The sequence below is a fragment of the Lutjanus erythropterus genome, chromosome 4 (genome assembly GCF_056507025.1).
Source record: "Lutjanus erythropterus isolate fLutEry1 chromosome 4, fLutEry1.hap2, whole genome shotgun sequence".
Lineage (NCBI taxonomy): Eukaryota > Metazoa > Chordata > Actinopteri > Lutjaniformes > Lutjanidae > Lutjanus > Lutjanus erythropterus.
This window is the reverse complement of record NC_139320.1, coordinates 43114158-43136004: the sequence shown is the minus strand read 5'-3', so window position 1 is coordinate 43136004 and position 21847 is coordinate 43114158. Positions and strand designations below refer to the sequence as shown.

Below are 21847 nucleotides of genomic sequence, written 5' to 3'. Positions count from 1 at the left end.
CAGCGGTGACTCGACAAAAGCCTTCTGCGCTCTATGCCGTCGGGAGTTTTCAATTGGACACGGAGGTGAAAATGACCTAACTCAGCATGCTTCCACAGAAATGCACAAGAAGGCCACGCTAGCTAAAGGCGCTAGCAATATTGGTGTGTTCTTCGTTACATCTACTGCAGAAAATGATAAAATCGCAGCACGTGAGGCCTCATACGTGTACCATACGGTAAAACACGGACTCAGCTACAACAGCACCGACTGTCTCTTCGAGCTCAATGGTGCTTTATTTCATGACTCAAATGTTGTGAAGGAGATTCAACTGGGAAGAACAAAAGCAGAGATGATTACAATGAATGTTTTAGGACCAAAGACTGTGCGGGATATTTTGGACGATCTGTCCCCAACCAAAGGTGAGCCAGTGTATTTTTTCCATGGCCACAGATGCTTCAAACAAGGGAAACAGAAACATGTTTCCAGTGTGTGTTCGGATACTTCTCTGTGTCTGAGGGAGTGCAGTGCAAGTTACTTGACTTTTATGAAGACAGTGATGAAACTGCGAATGGCATACATCAACCTCTGATGAACTGTCTGGAAAAGCACGAGCTGGATATTAGAAACATTACAGCCTGTGCAGCAGATAATGCCAATGTCAACTTCGGAAAACATCACTCCGTTTACCAGTTACTGAGCAGCGCAAACAATCGCTTTCTGAAAGCTAACTGCCCAGCGCACATGGCGCATAATACCTGCAAGCAGCCTGCGATCAGCTGTCAGTGGATATCGAGTCTATTGTTATGAAGATCTACAGTCACTTCTCAGTATCCGCTTCCCGAAGAGAAGAACTGTGTGCATTTTTTTTTTTTTGCTTTTGTTGACGTTGAATGGCGTGAAGTTCTGCGTCATGTTTGCACACGTTGGCTCTCCCTTCATCCAGCTGTTGGTCGTCTCCTCCAGAGCTGGCCAGCTCTGACGTCATACTTCAGGTCTCTCGGGGGAGACCTGTCCTGTAGCACTGAGGAGGATTTTTGAGGATGAAGAAAAAAACGTAGCTGTTGAGAATTACCTGTGCTTTTTTTTTCCACAACGTGGGGTGTGTTTTTGACCAACTTGTTAAAAAAACTGGAGGAAACAAAGCTCTGCATCATAGATGTGTACGAGGAAGTCCGAAAGTTCAAAATGAAGATGCTTCACCTGTGAACTGTGACTTGTCTTGTAAAGACTTCTCTCTGGCTGTGCAAAAGGACAAAAGACTGCTTGAGTCAGTCAAGAGCAGCAAAAAGTACCCATGGAAAAAGTAAATTTGGTGAGTCATACTCCTCTTTTGCCTTTCATTTATTTGCCTGTTTTTTGATGTACAGGGCCAAATTTATTATATTTACTCCTATGAGGTTACCTAATGATACAGTAAAGATTAAAGGGAATATGCACATTTTCTGCGTTTCCAGTTGAATCAGAATATGAAAATACACTGTATTCACACTGTATACTATACATTGTGCTCACACCACCATGGCATCGTGCACCTGTCCCTTATTTAGTAGTGAGAAAGTTGGCAACCCTAACCACAGGCGTGCTGGCTTGAGCGTGTGTACTAGGGATGTTCCTGGCAACTAATTTCTCTATTGATTAGACGCAAAATTGCATTTAGAATAGTCACTAACAATACACAAGGCAGAATTTATTAATTTATAATGTTAAACACTGTCCGAAAAACGTTAGCTTCCAGCCTGACACACAGTGTGGCTAACGTTAGCTTCCAGCCTGACACACGCTGTGGCTAACGTTAGCTTCCAGCCTGACACACAGTGTGGCTAACGTTAGCTTCCAGCCTGACACACGCTGTGGCTAACGTTAGCTTCCAGCCTGACACACAGTGTGACGTTAGCAGCTAGTAGTAGCAGCAGCAGCAGCTCCGCCTGCAGGTTTATGTCTGTGTCTGTGCTTAATGCGGTCAAGTTTCTCCAGTCGAGTGAATATATATCAGCTTATTCTGTCACAGTCTACATTCATCTGTCCGACTTCGCTGACGTAAACATCCGGTGTTGTCATGGCGATCGGTTCACGCGCTGGGTGAGAGGAGCTGCTGTCTGACAGAGCCGCAGCCCCGACTAGTGCCGTGCGGCAACAGGTAACTGGCATCATGCATGAATGAAATATTGACATATTTCATTTTTAAATATTTTAAACTACTAGTATTTCTGGTGCCGACTAGCGTGGGTGGGGACGTTTAATTGTATAATCGTCCATGTGACGGTAACCATACTTTGAAGGGGTCATACTTTTACCTGTCTGGACATGAAAAAAACATGATACAATCCTTATGACAGTAAAATTGGCTATTCAAAGACAATCAACTGCAGTAATTCTGTTCTCAGTAGAAGGAAATGTGGGTAACAACACTGTTGCATGAAAAAAAATACCATTAAATACCGTGAAACCGATATGATTTAAAAAAAAAAAAACAACTGATATGAAAATTTTGTCATACCAACCAGCCGTATTTGACACTCAATTCCAGATAAATTAAGAAAATTTAAACACACAACATGCAAACATTAGAGGTTTCTTTCACATTAAAACGATTAAAAAGCAACAGCTTGACGTCACTGTGAAGTAGTGTGGGATCAGGGGAGTTGTTGTCTCCAACTCCAGGCGATGAAAATCTGTCTGACATGACTGAGACAGAGGTCAGGCAGAAATCATGTTTATGTAACGTATTAAAGTTTAATTCACATTGTTCGCTGACTTTCGTCCTCACTCTCTGATGTATCCTGTGTTTTCCTTGCAGTTATTCTAACTAACGGCTAGTAGGAAATGCAATGTTGCCTTGAAGAAATTATGGATGTCTCCTGGTTTGAACATTGTTGGAAACATTTAGGATGATGTAAATGCACAACTCCAAAAAATATAGCGTTTTTAAACATTTTAATGCAGAAATGTTGCTTATTATAGCTTTAAATCCCCACCTTTCTGTTCTTTTCTTTTCTTATTATGATCAAAGAGGTAACCACTTCTTCAAGTGTGGCCAAGCTAACTTCTAAACACACATCTCCATGTATTCCACCAATTTCAACACTTCCTAGTTGAGGACAAGAAAGCTTCAATATTTATTATAATTAAACATTCTGATGTGATCGATATCTTCCTGACCATGAGGAGACAGAGGGGCATTAAGTCCATCCTTACTCTCTATCTCCGTCAGGCTCCGCTGCTCTTTCTCCGTGTCCTCTCTGACCCTCCGCAGGTCCTCCAGCTCCGCCTTCAGGAACTCGCTCTCCCCCGCGGCCTGCAGCCTCAGGTGGCTCTGCTCTGCAAGCTCCGCCTCCAGCTCGCTAACACGCCCCCTCAGCGCCTGACACAAGCGACCGCTCTGATGAGGGACAAAAAGACAAAAAAAAAAAAGAGAAATGAAGCAGAAAAGGCGAGACAGATGTGGAGCAGGTGAACAGCCGATTCCCGCGGTTCTGGGGATCCTTTATAGATAAGACATTTGTGAGCTCTTCACCTCCAGTCTGAAGGACTCCAGCTCTTCTTTCAGGGCCTGGATCTCCCTCGTCAGCTGTTCAATCAGACGGTCTCTGATGGGGACAGACAAAATATAGATCAAAAATTACATCAATTACTGTATTTTCATAGGTGAAAATGAAAATTCTGCTTGATTTTGTTTTGGAGTTCTGTCACATTTTATGATTATGTGTTGCTGTCTTTAACTTAAACAAAACAAACATAATGAACTAACGATATTTGTGATCACACAGACTTTTTTACAGGTCTTCTATTTAGTGAGACCCTGGGACCCAAATGTGGTCATTTGAGTGAGTCCCCGAGAATTTATTATTTTTCTTACTTGTGCACTCTGGGTAAGAATAAAATATACCACAACAGTTAGCTGACCATCAATATGTTTAAAGTTTTTCTTTGGTGTTCTTCTGTTACGTGAACTCTTGTTGATCAGAACAGTCACATGTTGTGTTTCGGTGTAGAAAAACAAATCAGAATGTGATGTTTTCAAGCCTTACTTGTCATCCTTCCTCATGCCGTTCTGATTGTTGAAGTTAAAGGGGTCGATCGCCGCTGATGTGCCGAACAGGTCGTCAAACTTGGTCTCTAAAGCAGCCTGACAGTTTAGGAGAAAAAACAAGGCAAATGTTATGACAATTATCTCTATAAATTCTAAAACACATTCATAATCTATTGAAGCTTGTACATACAATCCCACCATAAGGCCCCTACAGTTTTATGTCTTGATCTAACACCTATGATCCAGGTGTTTTGCAGCTGGATTGTGGTTCCATGGTTCATTATCTCCTGTGTTTACAAGATGAAAAATTTGTTTTTTGTCCAAGTTCAGCTTCAACAGTCAGCTATGTGACAGTCAACGTAATTAACACCATGACGTGTCAGCATGAATATAAACCAGATGTTTTCACAGAGGAGTCTATTAATGTCTCCACTGCTGGCAGGTTGTTTCCTGTTCTATCTCTTTCACTGTATGACCCCCCCCCCCCCCGACATCTCCCACAGACACAACATCCCTCCTACATTTTTGATCGCTGATTACAACAACACGTGCAAACATGTGAGCCGACCAGCCGACCGTCTACAGAACAGATGAATCACATTTCAGAAGGACACATTCAGGGATACTTGTCTTGTTTAGTTACCGGCAGCACGGGGACGTCTGTGTCCACCAGGTCGTCTGTTTCCACCACGTGCTCCGACTCCGGAGACGACGACTCAGCGGGGATCACGACCACGGGGCTGATGTGCTCCGACAGAGCCGACGCACGCAGGAAGTTAGGAGGGTTCTGCAAGAAGCACAAAGCACAACTTTAATCACTCTGTTATTTTTTTGTTGTTGTTATTGTTCGCATCTACAAGGCTTTTGCAAAATTTAGATCAGGATGTGAATAATGCAGCTAGAAGTGCCCCAAAAAGTCTTTATTCAACCACTGAAACTGTGACGTTTGTTTTAAGTTTAAAAAGTCACTTGAATATTGAAATTCATTTCATAGAATAAGAAGAGGTCACCCTGTAGAGTACAGATCTCTGCCAGGAAACATATGGTGAAGCACCTACTGCAATGGCACCACAACTGCCAGAAAGAAAAGTTTTTTTTATACTTTAGTGTAAATTTTCTTATATAGATGTATGCAAAATGTTTATTTAAGTGTTTCTGTTTTGTCTAGTGTAGTCTTAGGCCTCTATGACAGCCCCATATGGACATGTACATTACTTTCTGGAGACTGCTTGAGTTCACACGGTCACAACAAATAGGCAGGTATGCAGATGTCTGCACAGACCAGACGTGTGCATCCTCTGATGATGAAATTTATGTTACATGGAGCCAAGTGGACCCTCGCGCACTGACGGATGCAGAAAGCATAATACTAGCTTTAGTTTCTTCACGATGCACAGAATAGTGTAACCGGTGTGCTTGGTTCATCTAATTATATAAACTTTGAACATTTTGTCATTAATTTAGAACAATACGAGCAACCAGGCAGCTTTACAACAGTATAAAAGAAACAGAAATTTACATTTTTGGAGAAACTCACAAAATGTGAAATTCTAAATAATTTAAACTTGATGTTGCCTGTTCAAAGGTCAGAGCCTGCATGTGCCAGTGGAAGTTGTGGCCTTCAGAAAGTTCATGATTTGCTATAAAGCTGATGAGATCGGCCCCACCGAGTAAATGAATTCAATTCCAACAAGTAACCACTATCATGTTCAGCGTGACAGGTTTATGAGAAAACAAATTTCATAAAAATCTGTCCGTAATTAAGCAAGTTACAGTCGATTTTATAGTGAAGACTGCCTCTCTTATTTGTTTACTGGTGGACGTTGAATGCTCCAATATGGCGACCGTGCAGATACATGGAGATCTAACAAAAACAGAAACTTATTAATTTCGTATTGTACCTAATTTCACTGAATCATATCAGGTATGGAATTAATCTGCAGAAACACTGGTTTAAGATGAAACAAAACGTCTCTATGGATGTCAGTTTTTGAGCCACAACAAAGATTAAAATACGGCCTTCCACAGAATAGACACTAAAAGGATTAATTAACCAACTGGCAAACAGAAACAAGCGTCGTGGGTAAAGTCGGGGTTTAGGTGTGGTTAAGATTCTGTGAGGGCGGCTGGTCTTCACCTCAGGCAACTGTGGGATCTGAATCAGCCTCTTGAAATACTGCAAGTTACTGGAGCGGTAGAAGAGACTCTTTAACCTGAAACGCAGAGAGAGGAGGAGAGGAGAGGAAATCAGAAAATCAAATTCATTCAGCACGGTGCTAAGGGCTCCGTCCTCAGGGTCACAGTGAGTGCAGTGAATCTGTGACCGGCTGTGTTTCTGTCTGTGTGTCATACTTCTTAAACTGTTCCTGGAAGCGATCTCTGTGGCCCTGGAGAGTGTCTGCTGGAAGGCCTGCAAACACACACACACACACACACACACACACACACACACACACACACACACAGGTCAGTGCTCAGACACCAAAACTACTCAGGTATCCTGTATATATAAAGTTTGAGTGCACACATGAATGAGATTTTGTGCATGAATGTATAAAAAACTCCTTTTCTAAAAATGAGAAAAGGCTTGAAAGTGAACTGCAGGTGTTTTTGAGTCTATCGAGAGGAGTTTTGAAAGGACTCAGGAGCCAAAGGGTCTGAAAACCTCTGAGAGGAGCACGACACCTCTGAATCTTTGGAGAAAAGCTTCACCCATTTGAAGTATTCAGACAAATTACTTCTGCGCTGCAGGATGTTTAAGAGCTTAAAGCAGAGCTAGACAGACACACAACATCTAAATCCAAGGCTGCTCAAGAGGCGATGAGTCTAATACAAGAACCACTCAGACAAACAGATGTGTTTCTCAGTGAGCGAGTGATTCCAGAGAGTTTCTGGCTTTCGCTAATTTTTAATGAATGAAACTCTCGAGTGGTCCAGATCTGTCATATGAGTCATGTGAGTCGTATAACTAAAATAAACTTAGGCTAATGCAAAATTAATATTCTCTTCACTATATTATCATCTTCATTGTGACTTGGCAATCTAGTTTTCAGGGCGCTTCATCATTGACAACTGTAGTAACATTTTCAACAGAAATTGTTTCAGTTGTTAAAATATTTAAACATCTATCTCTTCAGCCTGACTTTTGAGTAAAAATGGTTTAGAGACTTTTTTCACTTATTTTACTGAAGTTATGTAGCATAACTGTATTCACTTTTACTTCATTTTATTCACCATTAGCAGTTATTTTCTTATTATCAGTATTGTTTTGTTTTTATCAGGTTTTTTTTCCTTTTGTCTTTATAATTTATTTTATCTAGTTCTCAGTCAAGGTTTTATATAACTCTATTTTCTCTAAAGCTTTTATTTCACTTTTTAGTTCTATTAAAGTCTTTACTCGTTCTGTCTTATTATCAGTTTGTCAGTCATCTGTTGCTGGTGCTGTACAAATAAAGTTTGATTGACTGATTCAAGTCCAACCACTGATTGGAGCTGCAACAATTAGTTGATTGAAGAGCATAAAAAAAGGAAATTTGCTTCTTGTTTTTAGTAAATTAAATATTTTTCAGTTTCGCATTGTTGGTCTGATAAAACAAGCAACTTGATGACATCACTATTGGATCTGGAAAGTTGTGATTTTGACTGTTGAATTGATTTTGAATTGCGATTTTTGAAGTTGGATGTTTTTTTTCCACTTTTTGACATTTAATAGACTAAATGATCCATCATGAAAATAATCAGCAGATTAATTGACAATGACATTAACTGCTGCTATTGACAGTGCTACACTGTGTTTTCTCTTATTGATTTCTGATCAGTTCTGCTTCTTGCTGTCAGGTGACATTTTTGTGAATGAAACGTGTCCACAAATGGAGCAGAACAAGTCGCCTTGTTCATCAGTTTGGGGATGTTGAGTCTGCTGATTAGGGATGTTACTGAAGATTAACTCCCTGATGATTAAACTGAAGCTTACATTTAGACTAGTTCACTAGTCTCAGTCTAAGTTATGAGCAAGTCCCATGAATGCGCACCTCCCTCATGAATGTTTGGGATAAAAATGACTGATTCGATTGATGTGACCAGTTGGTTGACAAATAAGAGTTTTGTTGAAGTTCTGGCTCCCAAGCAAGGTTAAAACTCAAATTCACACCTGTTAACAAGTTCACTTTAGAATGACAGCTCAACTGATGACCACTGATTTATAGATTTGATAAACATTTATAAAGAATGACTAACTGTGCTGTGTTGTAGGAGAATTATTATAATAGGTGGCATCTCCCTTTAACTGTGCTGTGTCTACTGAGGCTGTAGTTGTGCAGTTTGACCAACAGAGGTGTGCGTCACTCACAGGAGTGCAGCTTAAACAGCAGCTTGACGGTGTAGTCATACAGGTGGCTGCAGTCCAGGATGACTTGGATGAGCGGGGCCAGACGACACTGACCCGCCGCCGTCACCGACACCGATCGAGACATGTCTAGAGAGCTGAATACTGGGAGAGGAGACACAGACACACACCCTGATCAATACATGCAGACTGGTTTAAACCCATCAGGTCACCGCTCATCAGTGATTATTGATACAAACACACAGAGAGACAGACGTGCACGAGGCTCATCCATCATGAATTTTTCATGAATCAATTAAGTTGTGCGGCTGTGATCTCTGAAATGAACTAATAAAACATCTGAAAGCAACAAACAACTCAGTCCTGCTAATTAAAAACAGGCAGGAAAGCAGGGTTTAAAGTGGAGCAGAGAGGGAGCAGCAACCTGAACACTGACAGGATTGTCTGACTCCGTCTCTGCCTCCATCGTTTCATTTCCCTGCCACCCTGCTCACACCACGCTTAAATCCAGGCCCCAGAAGCCTGTGTACACTGCAGAGGCGTGGTTTCCTGCACTGCCAGAAAACACAGAAACACACACAAACACACACACATTGGGTCACTTCAGGCCTGGCCTCTTTACCCAGGGATGACGTGATGCTTTTAAAATACACCAGACCAGAAGAGGAAGCTGACATGAGCTTTGAGATTTGAGGTAACACAGACTCTAATGTGCTGTAGATTAAAAAAACAAATCATGCCATTTTGTTCTGGGCCCATATTAGAAACTTACTAACTGGCAGGTCCTATCTAACTTATTAAAACTTACTAACTAGCTGACGGTAGCTAACAGTAGTATTAGCTCACAGTATCTAACTGTAGTGTCCATTAGCAGTAGCTAACAGTGGTACCCGCTAACAGTAGATAATGGTAGGGATCACAAACAGTAGTGTTTGCTACCAATAGCTAACAGCGGTGTCACTAACAGCAGCTAATGGTAATGTTTGCTAACAGTAGCTAACAGTAGTGTTTGCTAACGGTAGCTAATGGTAGTTTTCGCTGACAGCAGCTTGTGGTAGTGTTTGCTAACAGTGGCTAACAGTATTGTTCACTAATGGCAGTATTCACCCACAGCAGCTAAAAGTAGTCTTAGCTAACTTGCTTAATTTGAATGGCTGCTCTTTTATTGCTTTTACACAATGGATGCCAGATATGGCGAAGACCATATCTGCTATTTTAACTCATTCTCTTTCTTTGTCTCCTGACTTAGCGTTGGATTTTTCCAGATGTTACTAACACCTCTAACTCACCTGTCTATAAAGTTAAGTGCCCAGTGTTGTTTTTGCTATCTGTTTTGTATGAATCAACGTATATTTCAGCATGTTTCAATGTTTAAAAAAACAAACAAATGGCCAAAAAGTTCTTTAGCTCAACAAGATGAGAAAAGTAGTGTCTGTTGCTAGGTAACACACATAAACATGATAAGTGCTGTTGGATTGATATTTAGGATTAATTAACCTGAAATAAGGTAGTATGACATAAGGTAAAATAGGATTCCTAAATTTAGTTGGGATTTGTTTCTGCAACTCGAAGTTGGGACAAACTTTATCTTAGTCTATCTTCCAATCTAAACGAAACACCTCAGATGGGACTTTTCTGTAATACAGCCCCTGAACACTAATATGGAGGTGTGGTTTTGGCAGAGATCTCCATTTCTCTGGAAAGAAGAGGAGGAGGAGGAGGAGGAGGAGGAGATAACATCCTCATCATTCAGAGAAACATGACTGTAATTTCCTTCTGTGTATTTATGAATGGAGCGCACAGATTTTCCAGCATTTCTCCTGGTCATATCCGAGCCGTCTATTTTTAGCCCCGTCCATACTTTAAGAGACATTAGCCTCGGATGACTCACCCAGACAACAAAAGGGCCTGAGTACAGGATGTAAACACTAACGGGGCTGTAGCAGACGATTTGACGCTCTGATCACATTGACGATATCATCTGCAGCATCTATTTCTGTCAGTCAGACAGCGTCTTCCTGTCTGTCAAAGTGTCAACTTTGAACATCATCATTTTGTGCGTGTGTGTGTGTGTGTGTGTGTGTGTGTGTGTGTGTGTGTGTGTGTGCATGTGTTATGTCATGCTCAGATAAGCACAGCTGGTAGCACAGAGCGAACAGTCAGACCAGAATAGCTTACCACCCAGGAAGAGGTTGAGTTCACACTCCAGGTAGTCAAACATCTCGACCGTCAACTGGAAGCTAAAGAGGGGAGACACAGACAGAGAGGCGACCATTTTAAAAAAAAAAATGTTTTCAGCAAACAAACACAGGTCTGTATTTTGTTGTACCACTGTGGTTAACTCTGATCAAGAAACAGATCTACTGCTGCTTCAAACTAAATGATTGAGTCAACACCATTACTTCACCACTAAAATACCAGATCACTTCCTTCCTGCATTCTGATCGGCTGAGTCATATTTAAGCTGGACTGAAAATACCCAAAACAATGCACACCTGAAACTGTACAGCACAGAGGATCCCAGCCTGAGAATATATTTGACGGGTCACAAATTGAAGTAATTCACTTACACAAATTGAAAAAAAAAAAAAAGTTTTTTTTTAAAAACTCTTCTGGTCTCTGAAAATCTCTTTGGTTAAACCGCCTACATCTAACAAAAGTGGAAGGAGTCTCCCGTATTAACTGTTAAATTGCTGAACGGCATGCTGGGTATAGCTCGCTCTCCCTCACTCACTACAGTACAGACACCAAACATGTTACACTGTAGCAAAGTCTTGTAAGTTTGCTATTTTTTTTCTGCTGAACTTAATCATTTCAAGCATCAGTGATGTCGAAATGAATGCTTTCGTTCCCAGAAATAGCCTAAATAGCCTGATCCCAAATGGCTAAATAGCCTGGTCCCAAATAGCAAAAAATAATTACAACCTGTCGCAAATGGCTAAATAGCCTGGTCCTAAAAAGCTAAATAGAAATAGCCGGTTCTCAAATAGCTGGTCCCAAATAGCTATCTGTTAGCAACGACAACAGCCAGTAGATTATCTCACATTAAATGCTTTTTTTTCCTTGAAATGCCCTTCCCTCCCAAACAGGCACATTTTAAAGGGGTACTAGCCGCGGATGAGTGGTTTGTGAGTGGACATTAGCTTGTTTTAAAGGGACGACAAGCCAAAAAGGTCAGAAACACAGGCAGATTGCAGCAGCCACAGATCTGAAGTGTTTGGAGGGAGACTAAAAAATGCAGCAATGCATGCAACCTTTTCTTTCTATTTTTTTAACCAGGCCTTTGTTTAAACCAGGGGGTTTGTGACAGTATGAAGACTTTGTTGGAAGAATAAAACGCACTTATGACTATTATGTGTTCAGCATTTGAATTTTTAAACCAACGTTGTGCTGAATAAAACCTCGAGACTGATTTGTCTCGACTAATGAGTTCTTGTGGTGTGTTCATGCGCATCATGATTAAAGTATCCAGCAAATATAATGATTAAATTGCACACTGGTCAGCACAGTTTGAGCAAGACACTGAAGCTCATTAATATCTGGATCCTGCGGTCACAGTAACAACAGGCAAAGCAGCAGCACGTCACACTCACAAGTTGTTAACGTCGTTCTCTCCTGCCTCGTCAAGCTGTCTGTTTGACATCTGCAGGTTGCCGGGGAAACGGGGGTTCTGGAAGAGAAGAAGAAGAAGAAGACAACAAGGGGAAGCTTTAAACTCAGATAACAAGTTCGGCCATCCTGACGTCCGCCTGAGACAAACGCATGATCATTTACAGCCAAGTGTGAGAGTTTAACTAGCGGTGACAACAGGGGGTGTTTGTTGTGGGGTTGGAACGGTGCTCTTTTTGCATATTTGTGTAAATTGTGAAATTTAATAAAAAAAATAATAAAAACTTTGTAAGACTTTGAAAGAAAGATAATTTACAGCCAGCATGCTGATTCAATTGGCCTTTAGCCAAAAAGATAATATGGTTGTTTACCTGGCTGGTACATTTACTCAGTATGAATATGAGGTACTTGTACTTCAAATTTTGTCATTGCTGTTGTTGCTGTTGTATAGTGAATATGTACTGTCTTGCAACTGTGTCTTTATACTACAGTGTTAATTTTCTTAACAGAGATGCTCTTCTCTGTTTCCTGCTTAGGATGTTTCTTTGTTTTTATTTGGTTCTTTTATTTAAAATACAGACAGTACATGTTAATGAACATTTACAGCTTTAACTGTATGGGGGATGCTCTATATTGCAGCACAGCTACTTTGATACTGACACATCATCACATTTTAATTGATATGATGAGAACTTGCTAGCAAACAGTTGCTTATTTATACATCCAGCAGATAAAAAGCATAATTCATTCAGAGTTGTGTTAATCACCACCTGATGAATGTCCTATATTCTCTCTCTTCTGGCTCTGTTTTTGGTCTCCTCCATCTAGAGAGGGAAATATCTGGCTCTTTAGCTGCCAAACGCTCCACTGTTTTCACTAGCTAGTTGCTAACTTTGTTTGTCAGCTATTTAGAGCAAGACAGGTAGTGTATGATAAAGTTTTTTCAGCTGCAACTAGGTTCATGCTTCGTCCAAAAACAAGACTGAATAGAGTCAAAAGAGTGAATCAAAACAGTGAAGCTGTGGGCCAAAAAATGAAATCAGATGAAACAAGCCTGTGTTCACCTTTTTCCATGCAAAGTAATAGTGAGTAGTATGTTAGCCAGTTTAAATCAAGAAGGATGAGATTTTAATTTAGATCATTTTATTTATGGCATTATATTTTGTGGATATTATGGTGGAAACATTACCACTTTTGTCCAAAGGGGTCTCAAAAATCAACAAAATATGAAAGTAGTAGCTTTTACATTAAAAATATTGACAAGAACAGCTTTAAGTAAAATGATCTGATCCACTGCAAAGTGTTTGAGATGAAACCCTTTGAATTAATCAGGTAAATGTATTGCTCAGACTGCTCCTGTGCATTCTTTAATTTTTGTCTCACTTGTTGAAGTCAGTCAAAACAAAACTGTCTTTGCATCAAACAGGCTGCTGACTGCCTGCCTGTTAAACTGGGATTTCCATAAAACTGTAGCATGAAAATCTGTGAAAGTTTTACGAGGTTTAGTGCCATTTTCTTGTGGTGACAAAAGAATATTGTACACATCACCTTATATTGCTAAAATAATACAAAAGGCAGCGTATTTCTATTTAAATATACAAATATGCAGTACACCGCGATTACTTAAGTAAGAATTATCCAGCCAAATATTATTTTTAGTTCACCAGCTCTTTGCAGGTGATAAGTTAATATGAGACTGTGTAAACTTGGACAGATTGTTGATTAACTGACCTTTAATCTGGTGTGTGACGAGAGAATTTCAGCTGTTTTAGACACTTGAGGCTTATGGATCGACCTGCATGCTGTGTATAAGCAACAAATTTAGCAAATACAGGGTATAGAAAGGTGAAATACAAGTTGATTGAGTGGTTTTAACCGCCAGAGTGTCACGTTACCTTTTTGATTCTCAGGTTACATTGTGGCAAAATGCCCTCTAAGACCGCCCTCACCCCTGGCTAAAAATTAGCCCTCATCAGTGCAACATCTAACCACGTCTTCCTGTGATATCATCAACAGCGTCCCTTCTGTCCCTGCACCGCTCTGCTGTCTCATAAAAAGGCCACATTACAGATTCTTGAGAGGCCATTAGTGTAAAAGCCAGAATTTTCTATGAAGCCAGTCCCCCACAGAGACACACTCGCACTAAAAGGAGAGTCTGAGACAAAGATAATGAGTGATGAGGGAGACCGGAGCTGCGTTTTATAGGCCAGGCCAACTCACTTTGATGTGAAACTCCATTTTGGTGATGAGCAGTTTGAGGTAGATGCTGCACAGCTTCCCGTAGCCTTCACTCAGGTGACCCTGGGGGGGACAGAGAGACATGAAGGGAAAGAAGACAGAGACATGATCAAAGGTGGAAAATGATCTTTTCCCTGCCTGGAAGACTGGCGGGTAAAAGAAATCATCTGAGGAAATTCACTGTGGCACTTTGGCTGAAGGCAGCATACAATAAACATGAAAGAGAGATCACAAGGTATGGAAACTCACGTTCTGCCTGTAAAGAAAAGAATATCCCCATGGTAAGTCCAAAATATCAAAACGTGACTTTTTATCTCATAAATTCAAATTAATACCCCATGATCTGATCCTAATTTGACATTTAACTAATAATTGTGACTTTTAATCTCATAATAACACCTTTTTATTTCATAAATATGACCTGGAATTTGACTTTTTATCCCATAATGATTACTTTTTTATGTCAATTGTGACTTTTTATTTCCCAATTATCACTTCTTATCTCATAATTTAATTTTTTTTATCTCATAATCTGACCCTAATTTGACTTTTTATGTCATAATAATGACTTAGTCTCAATTCTGACTTTTTATCTCAGCAGGTTCAGCTCAGTCCACTCTGTGTGGAAATGTCCCTGGTTTTAAAAGTGAGGAAAAGTTGAACAGAGTAGCTATTTGGCCAATTGCTTCTCACTTCCTTTTTCCTTGAGTCTGGGTGGGCAGGCGGTGATGACACAACAGGAAAGAGGGGCTACAACCCTGGTCACAGGGACCAAACTTCCTGTATCCTCCTGTTTAGTGACATCAGCAAAAAACTGAGTAAAGAAACATCACAAAATAAATCAAGGGATACAGAGCGGAGCAGAGCCTCTCCACCCAGGCTCATGTTGCTTAAGACATAACTGACGAGTGACTGTTCTGCTTGTGGCTTAATGGAGTGCAGTTTACACAATAAACCTCATGAATTTCATCAGGGGTGTCTGCAGCAACGCCGTGAAGACACTTGTGCATCGCTTAGATCAATGCAAGTGTTGTCACCAAAAAGTCTTTCTTCAGTAATGTTCAGTGTTTACCGCTGACACCTCGAGAAACAGGTGAGATTCCCCACAGAGAAGCCAGCAGACGAGCTTATGTAATAATACTGTCTGTTAGCCACAACAAGTAGCTGGAAGGCGACGTGCTGTGAGCTCCAACAATCACACTTGGCACACCTCACATGGCTCTGTCCATCACCAGCCACAATGTCTGTCATTCTATAAGACCGACAGCAGGCATGTAATCCTACGACCATAACGAGGAGTCAGTTGGTGGCTCTGCTCTAATGAAAATAAACTTAACTTCCTTAAAACTTCCTTAAACGTAGACAAAGTCATGTATTTTAGAAGCATTTTTGCTATATTTGTTGAAATTCTCTTTACACCTCAACAGAAATCAAAATGTTATGACAAAAAAAGGGGGAAAAAATGCTATTTAATATATATAAGTCCAGCCAGTCATGTTGCTGGTTTCATTAACATCACCTGGCGTTAAGAACCTCCTCCAAACAGCAACTGTCCAATCATAGCTTAGGAACTGTAACTAGGCATCGCAGTACTGTCAAGTTTCTCTATATGCTGAAGCACTGTGCATGAGGCTCAGAGAAAAGCAAAAGAAGAGTGATACTTGCTGTCTAATGAGTTTGTAAATGTTCAGAAAAGTAAAAAAAACAGAAGCAAACATGGATTTGACTTAAACTAGCATATCCAGCTAACTAGTTTACCACCTGCAGTAATGTTACCTGCAGCCAAATTTGAGTTAGATACCACTGTATCCACCAGAATCTCAGCTTTTTCCCACCAAATTAATTCAAATATTGTTGTACTGCAGAGGTGTCCTGACCTAAACGTCATAGTCTACACACCTAAAAAACTAGAGATCTATGCAAAAATCATTCAATATGTTTTTCAGTGAAAATGAGAATTATTATTATAATGATGATGCAAATCTTATCGCATGAAATTTAGGAATTAGATGGTTTTTTTTTCCAAATCTGTCAGCCCTAATATATTCATGCTGTATTTCACTGTCCAATCAATGTCTACTTGAACTTTTGAAGCTTGAGCTTCAATTAATTTTACATATTGAAGAACCTTTTACAGGGTTCTCGTTTGAGGTGGACTTCTCAGCTGACTCAAGCATTAGCTCACATTAGCTAGTCACACTTATGCTGGCAAGAGTCATCATTTCAGCTGACAAAATCCACGGTCGCAAGCTAGAAATGAGAGAGCGCTTTTGTTTACTCCTCTGTGGAATCAAAGCCGTAGTATTTCAAAAGCTGCTGATTCTGGTGTTAAAGCTGCCGCTGTTCTCGCTGTGAACTGCAAAGGATGGAAACTTGACAGGCACAGCAACAGCAATTAAGAAGGGGAGGGGCTTAGCGAAAGGTCGATTTCCATTCTCTTTATTATGCAGACCAGCAAAGACAGAATCACTTGCAACCTTCAATGAAATGAACTCAGTCATTTTCCTTCTTGTATGAGCTGACGGATTCTACGTCCATGTTTAATCTTTTAATATTAAAAATACACCAAGTCACCAGTAGAGAACTGTTGCATAAGGCCGTACTGCTGAGACTTGTGACTGTGCGCTGTGATATGACCACATTTATATAATAATCTCTGTGTCCTTACCCACATCCTGCTCATATCAGTTAAATCAGCCTTGTTCCTCATGGAGTCCTTTATCACCTGCAGCAGAAACAGAGAGGAGCGGGGGAGAACAGTCAATATAAGAGGACTCATCAGGCATATTTAACTGAACGCAGATGAGGCGTGATAAAGCCACAGTGGAAAAGACAACAGGTCAGATGCATTTTATGGCGTGTGGAAACGGAAACGGTTACGGTAACTTTTACGTACGTTTGGATGTCCGTCTCGCAGCAGCTTGTGGAAGACATGGCAGAACTTCCAGCAGAGCACCGCGTTGCTGGAGAGAGGAAGCCGGTTGACCGCTGCCCAGAAAGTGTGGGCGCCTTTCTCATGATGAGTCCCCAAGATGCAGGGTGACAGGGACGGTCAAGGATCGCTGTGTTACAGGGCAGGACGTCAAGTCTGGCTCATGACCAGTGTTACATTTTAACATCCGTCTCTGTCTTTTCCTGTTCACGCTTTCCTTTTCTCCCTGTTTACTCTGTTGTGACGTCTATCTTTAAGTCCTTGTCTATTTATTTTTCTCTTTACAAGAATGTGACACTGATATACTTAAAGGCATAGTTCAGATTTTTTGAAGACAGGTCGTATGATATTGGTTCCCTCAATTAAGAAACACAAAATACAATTTATCCACATAAAAAAGGGCCCACCTAACCAAAGTCACTATCAGTTTAAATGTATAATATATTTGAAATATTATCACCATTTACCTTGTCATAAGACAACTTCTCTAATGGGAAAACATTGTTATATAAACCAAATATATTGAATGTTTGAGTGTATTTGGTGTTTTAAAAGGTTAGTTCGGATACACCAAAGTCACACAACAACACAAGCAAACTAACCAATAGAAGAAGTGGTAGACAGGCGACTCCTCTATTCTGTGAGGTAAAATGAATGATTTTGCCTGTGGAGTTTGGTTGATTTGGAGAGAGTGATATTTGGCTTACATGATGGCAGTTTTGTGTCAGAAAAGGCTGTCTGACAACGAGGTTAAGAGGTGAAAATGTTTAAATACAGCATACACTAAAACTGATACAGTTTTTTATAATACATGTTGTTGGTAACCCTGTCCACAGCAGTGCTTTGCTTAGTTTCCCTGCTGGCAATCCTCTCTGCTTCTCATAACTGTGGGAGTGTCGACTGCCATCTAAAGTAGGTAATACACTGACTACTGATAATACAACCCCACTTCAAATAATCTGAAATATCCCTTTAAGACTCATCTTTTTTTATTTATTCATATGTTTTTACAGATCTTCCAGAAAACCCATATTTCTAACATCACACCAAAAAGACAATGATTACTACAGTGTGTTTACAGCTCAAACAATGGTTTTGATAAGTGAAAACAAAGACAAAAACAAACGAGCTGCTGACTGTCTGCTGATGAATCTGTATTCCAAAGTGGGAAAAAGTTAAACTTATTAAGCAGCATTTAATATTCAAAGTAAATGCAAATCTCTCTTTTGAAAAGCAAAACAACAAAAAATAATGAGCCCTAGATATACTCTGTTGACCTCCCCCGGATTTTATGATTGCTCTTTTGTGTTTATTCGTGTGTTTGCTGAAACCAAATTAAGAGATAAAACTCAGCAGAACAACGCTCCCCTCTGTCTGCGTATCTGGACTTGACTATGACATGACTAAATTAGCTCTGCAGCGGGGCCACGTGTGGACGACGAGGTTATACTAAGTTTGTTGTTGTGATCTTGCACTGACATAACCCTCCGGCCGCGGAGCAACGGCTCCACACGGAAAAATCAGGGTAAACACACTCCTTCCCATCACAGACACACACAGACAATATAAGGATATTCCTGGCATGCTTCTCTTTGACAGCGACCTCCTGTGTGTTGATGGCCTTATTGATGCTGACAGCCTGTGAAGAGGAGGGGAAGGAAGGGCAGAGGAGAGAAAGAGAGAACACAAATCAGCCCACAGCTTTTTTCACACAACACTCACAGAAAAAAACACACACACATATACATGTATATATAAACCTTCAACTGTCAAATAATTCATTTTAAAACTTGGCACCTTTCCACCTTTCGGAAAGTTGCCTTTTCCTCTCCCATCACCTGGGGAATGAGAGGCAGCAGAGTTTTTTAGTACGGGGTGACTGACCCATTTTCTGCAGAGTTGGTATTCAAGGCAGCAGCTGAGAGGCCTGAGCTCCTCTCTGCTTTTGAGGAGCGCTACAGAGGCAAACACCTGTCTCATCAAGTCACACATATGCGGGCAAAGTGCATGTAAAAGGGCGGCGTGGCTGGCTGAATCACAGGATTTGGTATCATAAAATGTGTAGAGAATGGAAACAATCATGTATATTGTCTCTTACAAGAGCGCGGGCAGAACGCATCACTGAAATAAACATACGTGAGCCTGCATTCACATTTCCGAGGAAACCAGCCCTCTGCGAGTGCAGTTAACAACGGGGTTGTGAGCAGGCAAACTAAATGAGACAGCCCCAACAATTCCTCACGTGTGGATGATCAGGGGAGTGTGTGTCTGTGCTGTGAAATCTACTGAGGAATGTTGGCCGGGCTCAAACTCAACCCCCCTCCAGCCTCAGCTCAAATTAAAGTATCATCGAACTCGTCTTACAGAAGCTCTGGAGAGGTGTCACCACTTTTCAGTTATGTGTGCCTCCTGCAGACAGACACGGTTAAACATACATAGTGACACGCACAGTTTGACAGCCATCATGACTATGGCAAAGTTGTTGTTGTGGTGGTAGCGTTTGGTTTTGACAGGTTGAAATGTAACAACCAGTGGTGTTGATGGTAGAGTGAGCTGCTGCAGATTTGGTAATGCTGACAGGGATTCCCCTCAGTGAGGATTACTGATGGTTACAACTGGTTACAACCCACAATGTGAAGTTTATTCATTTGATGGAGACAAAAGAAAGAAAAGCGTCTGGTTTATCTTAAAACAAGACTATAAGATTCTGCAGCTACGTTAGCAGCTTTGTATGGTTGTGTAAATTTGAGGAATCCATCCATCATGGTTCCTCAACACTTCAGAAAGAATCATCTCGTTTATATTATGTTCACCCTGTGTTTTACAATCAAAATGCCTGGTAACACCTCAGGGTTTGACTAATACCTGGAACAAATCATAACCACCCGCAAGGTTCTTATGCGATGGAAACATCGTTCACGACTACAGCAAACAGGCAGTACCTATATACCTATATGACTCTTTGGAAAGTTAATGTTATGCTAGTGAGATTCAAAGTCAATAACCTTGCATACAGCTGACAAACATATACTTATAATTTACATATACACATACAACATAATTTCACAGCATGTTTCCCAACAGGACTTGCGAGCTATCCAGCCATGTCACCGTCCCCGAATCTCACAATTTTCACAAACGCTTCAACACGAGTACCGTCTGCCGCAGCCTGAGGAAGCAAAGTAGTGAGACGATTGCTTATGTGAAATGAGGTGTCGGTAAGTTCTGACAGGCAGTAACTGTGACATTGTCTCTGTTGCTATGGTTACTCCTTCCAGTGCATTAATTTAGAACAATGAACAGACAGTTTCATTGGAAATAGTTAGTAGGTGTCCATTACCAGGAATTAATGGATACCTTGAAGCCAGGTAGGATCAGGAGGTATAATGTTTACTACGTCTAACCACTTTCTTTTAGCAAAACCTCAGTAAAACTATCAGGATTTCTCCTTGCAACTAATAGTATCCTGCAAATATAGCTTTTAATATAGCTTTCTCAGGCTGTCCAGAATATCATTTTTTGAGCTTTGAAGCTATCATACATTCCTCAAACATCCAGTCATGATTTACTTAAATACTTTGCTGTTCATGTATAAGTCCAATGAGACACAATGAAAATCTATCTCAGCCTCCAGAGTCTCAAATGTCAACTTGGCGAGTGAGCGTTGAGCAGTTGTGAGCCTTGCAGGCGTGGGGGAAATATTTGATTCTTAGATGTATCGCGATGCGGACAAGGAATATTCTGAACTGATTCATGGAAGTCAAAAATCTATTTTCCAAATATCAACTATCATGATGTTGATGGAGCAAAAGAGGCAGAACTCAGACCAGACAGTCTACAGCGCACACATGCACGAGCTGCATCCATAGAGTCAAGTCAGTTTTATTTATAACTGCCAAATCAAAACAGAAGTTACCTCGGGACACTTCTTATATAAAGCCAGTCTAGACTGCGCTCTTTATATTATTTACAGAGACCCAACAATTTTCAGCAAGAGCAAAGACTAAGCATGGATTAAAAAAAGAAAACCCTGTACTTGTTGTCATGCGATTCTTGTTCTTTATGTCCCAGCAACGTTATGTTTGGCAGCCATACCGAAAGTGTATGGTGAAATAAATATGAAGACGAGCCCGCAAAATGTTCCTGCTTTAAGTTTAAGCCCCGCGTTGTTTGAAAGTTTAAGCCGTTTCAGATGGTTTTCAAAACAAGGTGTTCTGGTGCAGCATCTGGTTGACATACCACGTTTCACACAAGAGGAAAATCAAGTAGAGAAAATCTCACATCTCAGCCCCTCAACTCAAACCCTGATCTGACATACCAGAGTTTAAAAAAAAAACAAAACATACAGTCAAATATGCATTTTTGTCGGTATGGTTTGCACGGTATCATGACCGGGGTCAGCAGAGGACGGGTGAGGCTTGTTTCATAATCTCACTTCCCACAGATGTCCTGAGTCTGCTCCTCCTCTTCCAGTATGTGAGCTGTCAGGACTGGAAGTTCACCACGAGGAATCATGGGAGGAGGAGTGGGCCGGGAGGGGCGGGGAAGCAAGGAGGGAGAGAAGAGGAACTCGAGAGCATTGGTCGCTATCAGTGGCTACGTTTACATGTACACTCAGTTTCCACTACCATCACTTGAATATGACAATATTCTGATTTTGTCACAGGTCATGTAAACGTTTGGATATTCTGAATTTTGCCTTATTCTGTGT

The 21847-nt window shown here is 40.8% G+C and overlaps 1 protein-coding gene across 2 annotated transcripts in view; it reads right to left on the bottom strand.

The window, feature by feature from the left end:
* The window catches only part of hip1 (huntingtin interacting protein 1), a 73760-nt gene that overhangs the window by 22230 nt on the left and 29683 nt on the right, over nucleotides 1-21847 (bottom strand). For both annotated transcript variants that reach the window (XM_084718076.1, XM_084718077.1), the window contains exons 2-14: nucleotides 18712-18775; nucleotides 17101-17243; nucleotides 16873-16929; nucleotides 14187-14267; nucleotides 11951-12027; nucleotides 10536-10597; nucleotides 8361-8501; nucleotides 6365-6422; nucleotides 6150-6225; nucleotides 4656-4799; nucleotides 4011-4108; nucleotides 3497-3569; nucleotides 3178-3361 (exon numbers count right to left, since the gene is read on the bottom strand). In XM_084718076.1, the coding sequence (XP_084574202.1) occupies nucleotides 3178-3361; nucleotides 3497-3569; nucleotides 4011-4108; nucleotides 4656-4799; nucleotides 6150-6225; nucleotides 6365-6422; nucleotides 8361-8501; nucleotides 10536-10597; nucleotides 11951-12027; nucleotides 14187-14267; nucleotides 16873-16929; nucleotides 17101-17243; nucleotides 18712-18775 (1258 nt within the window). The remainder of the gene's footprint in view (nucleotides 1-3177; nucleotides 3362-3496; nucleotides 3570-4010; nucleotides 4109-4655; nucleotides 4800-6149; nucleotides 6226-6364; nucleotides 6423-8360; nucleotides 8502-10535; nucleotides 10598-11950; nucleotides 12028-14186; nucleotides 14268-16872; nucleotides 16930-17100; nucleotides 17244-18711; nucleotides 18776-21847) is intronic.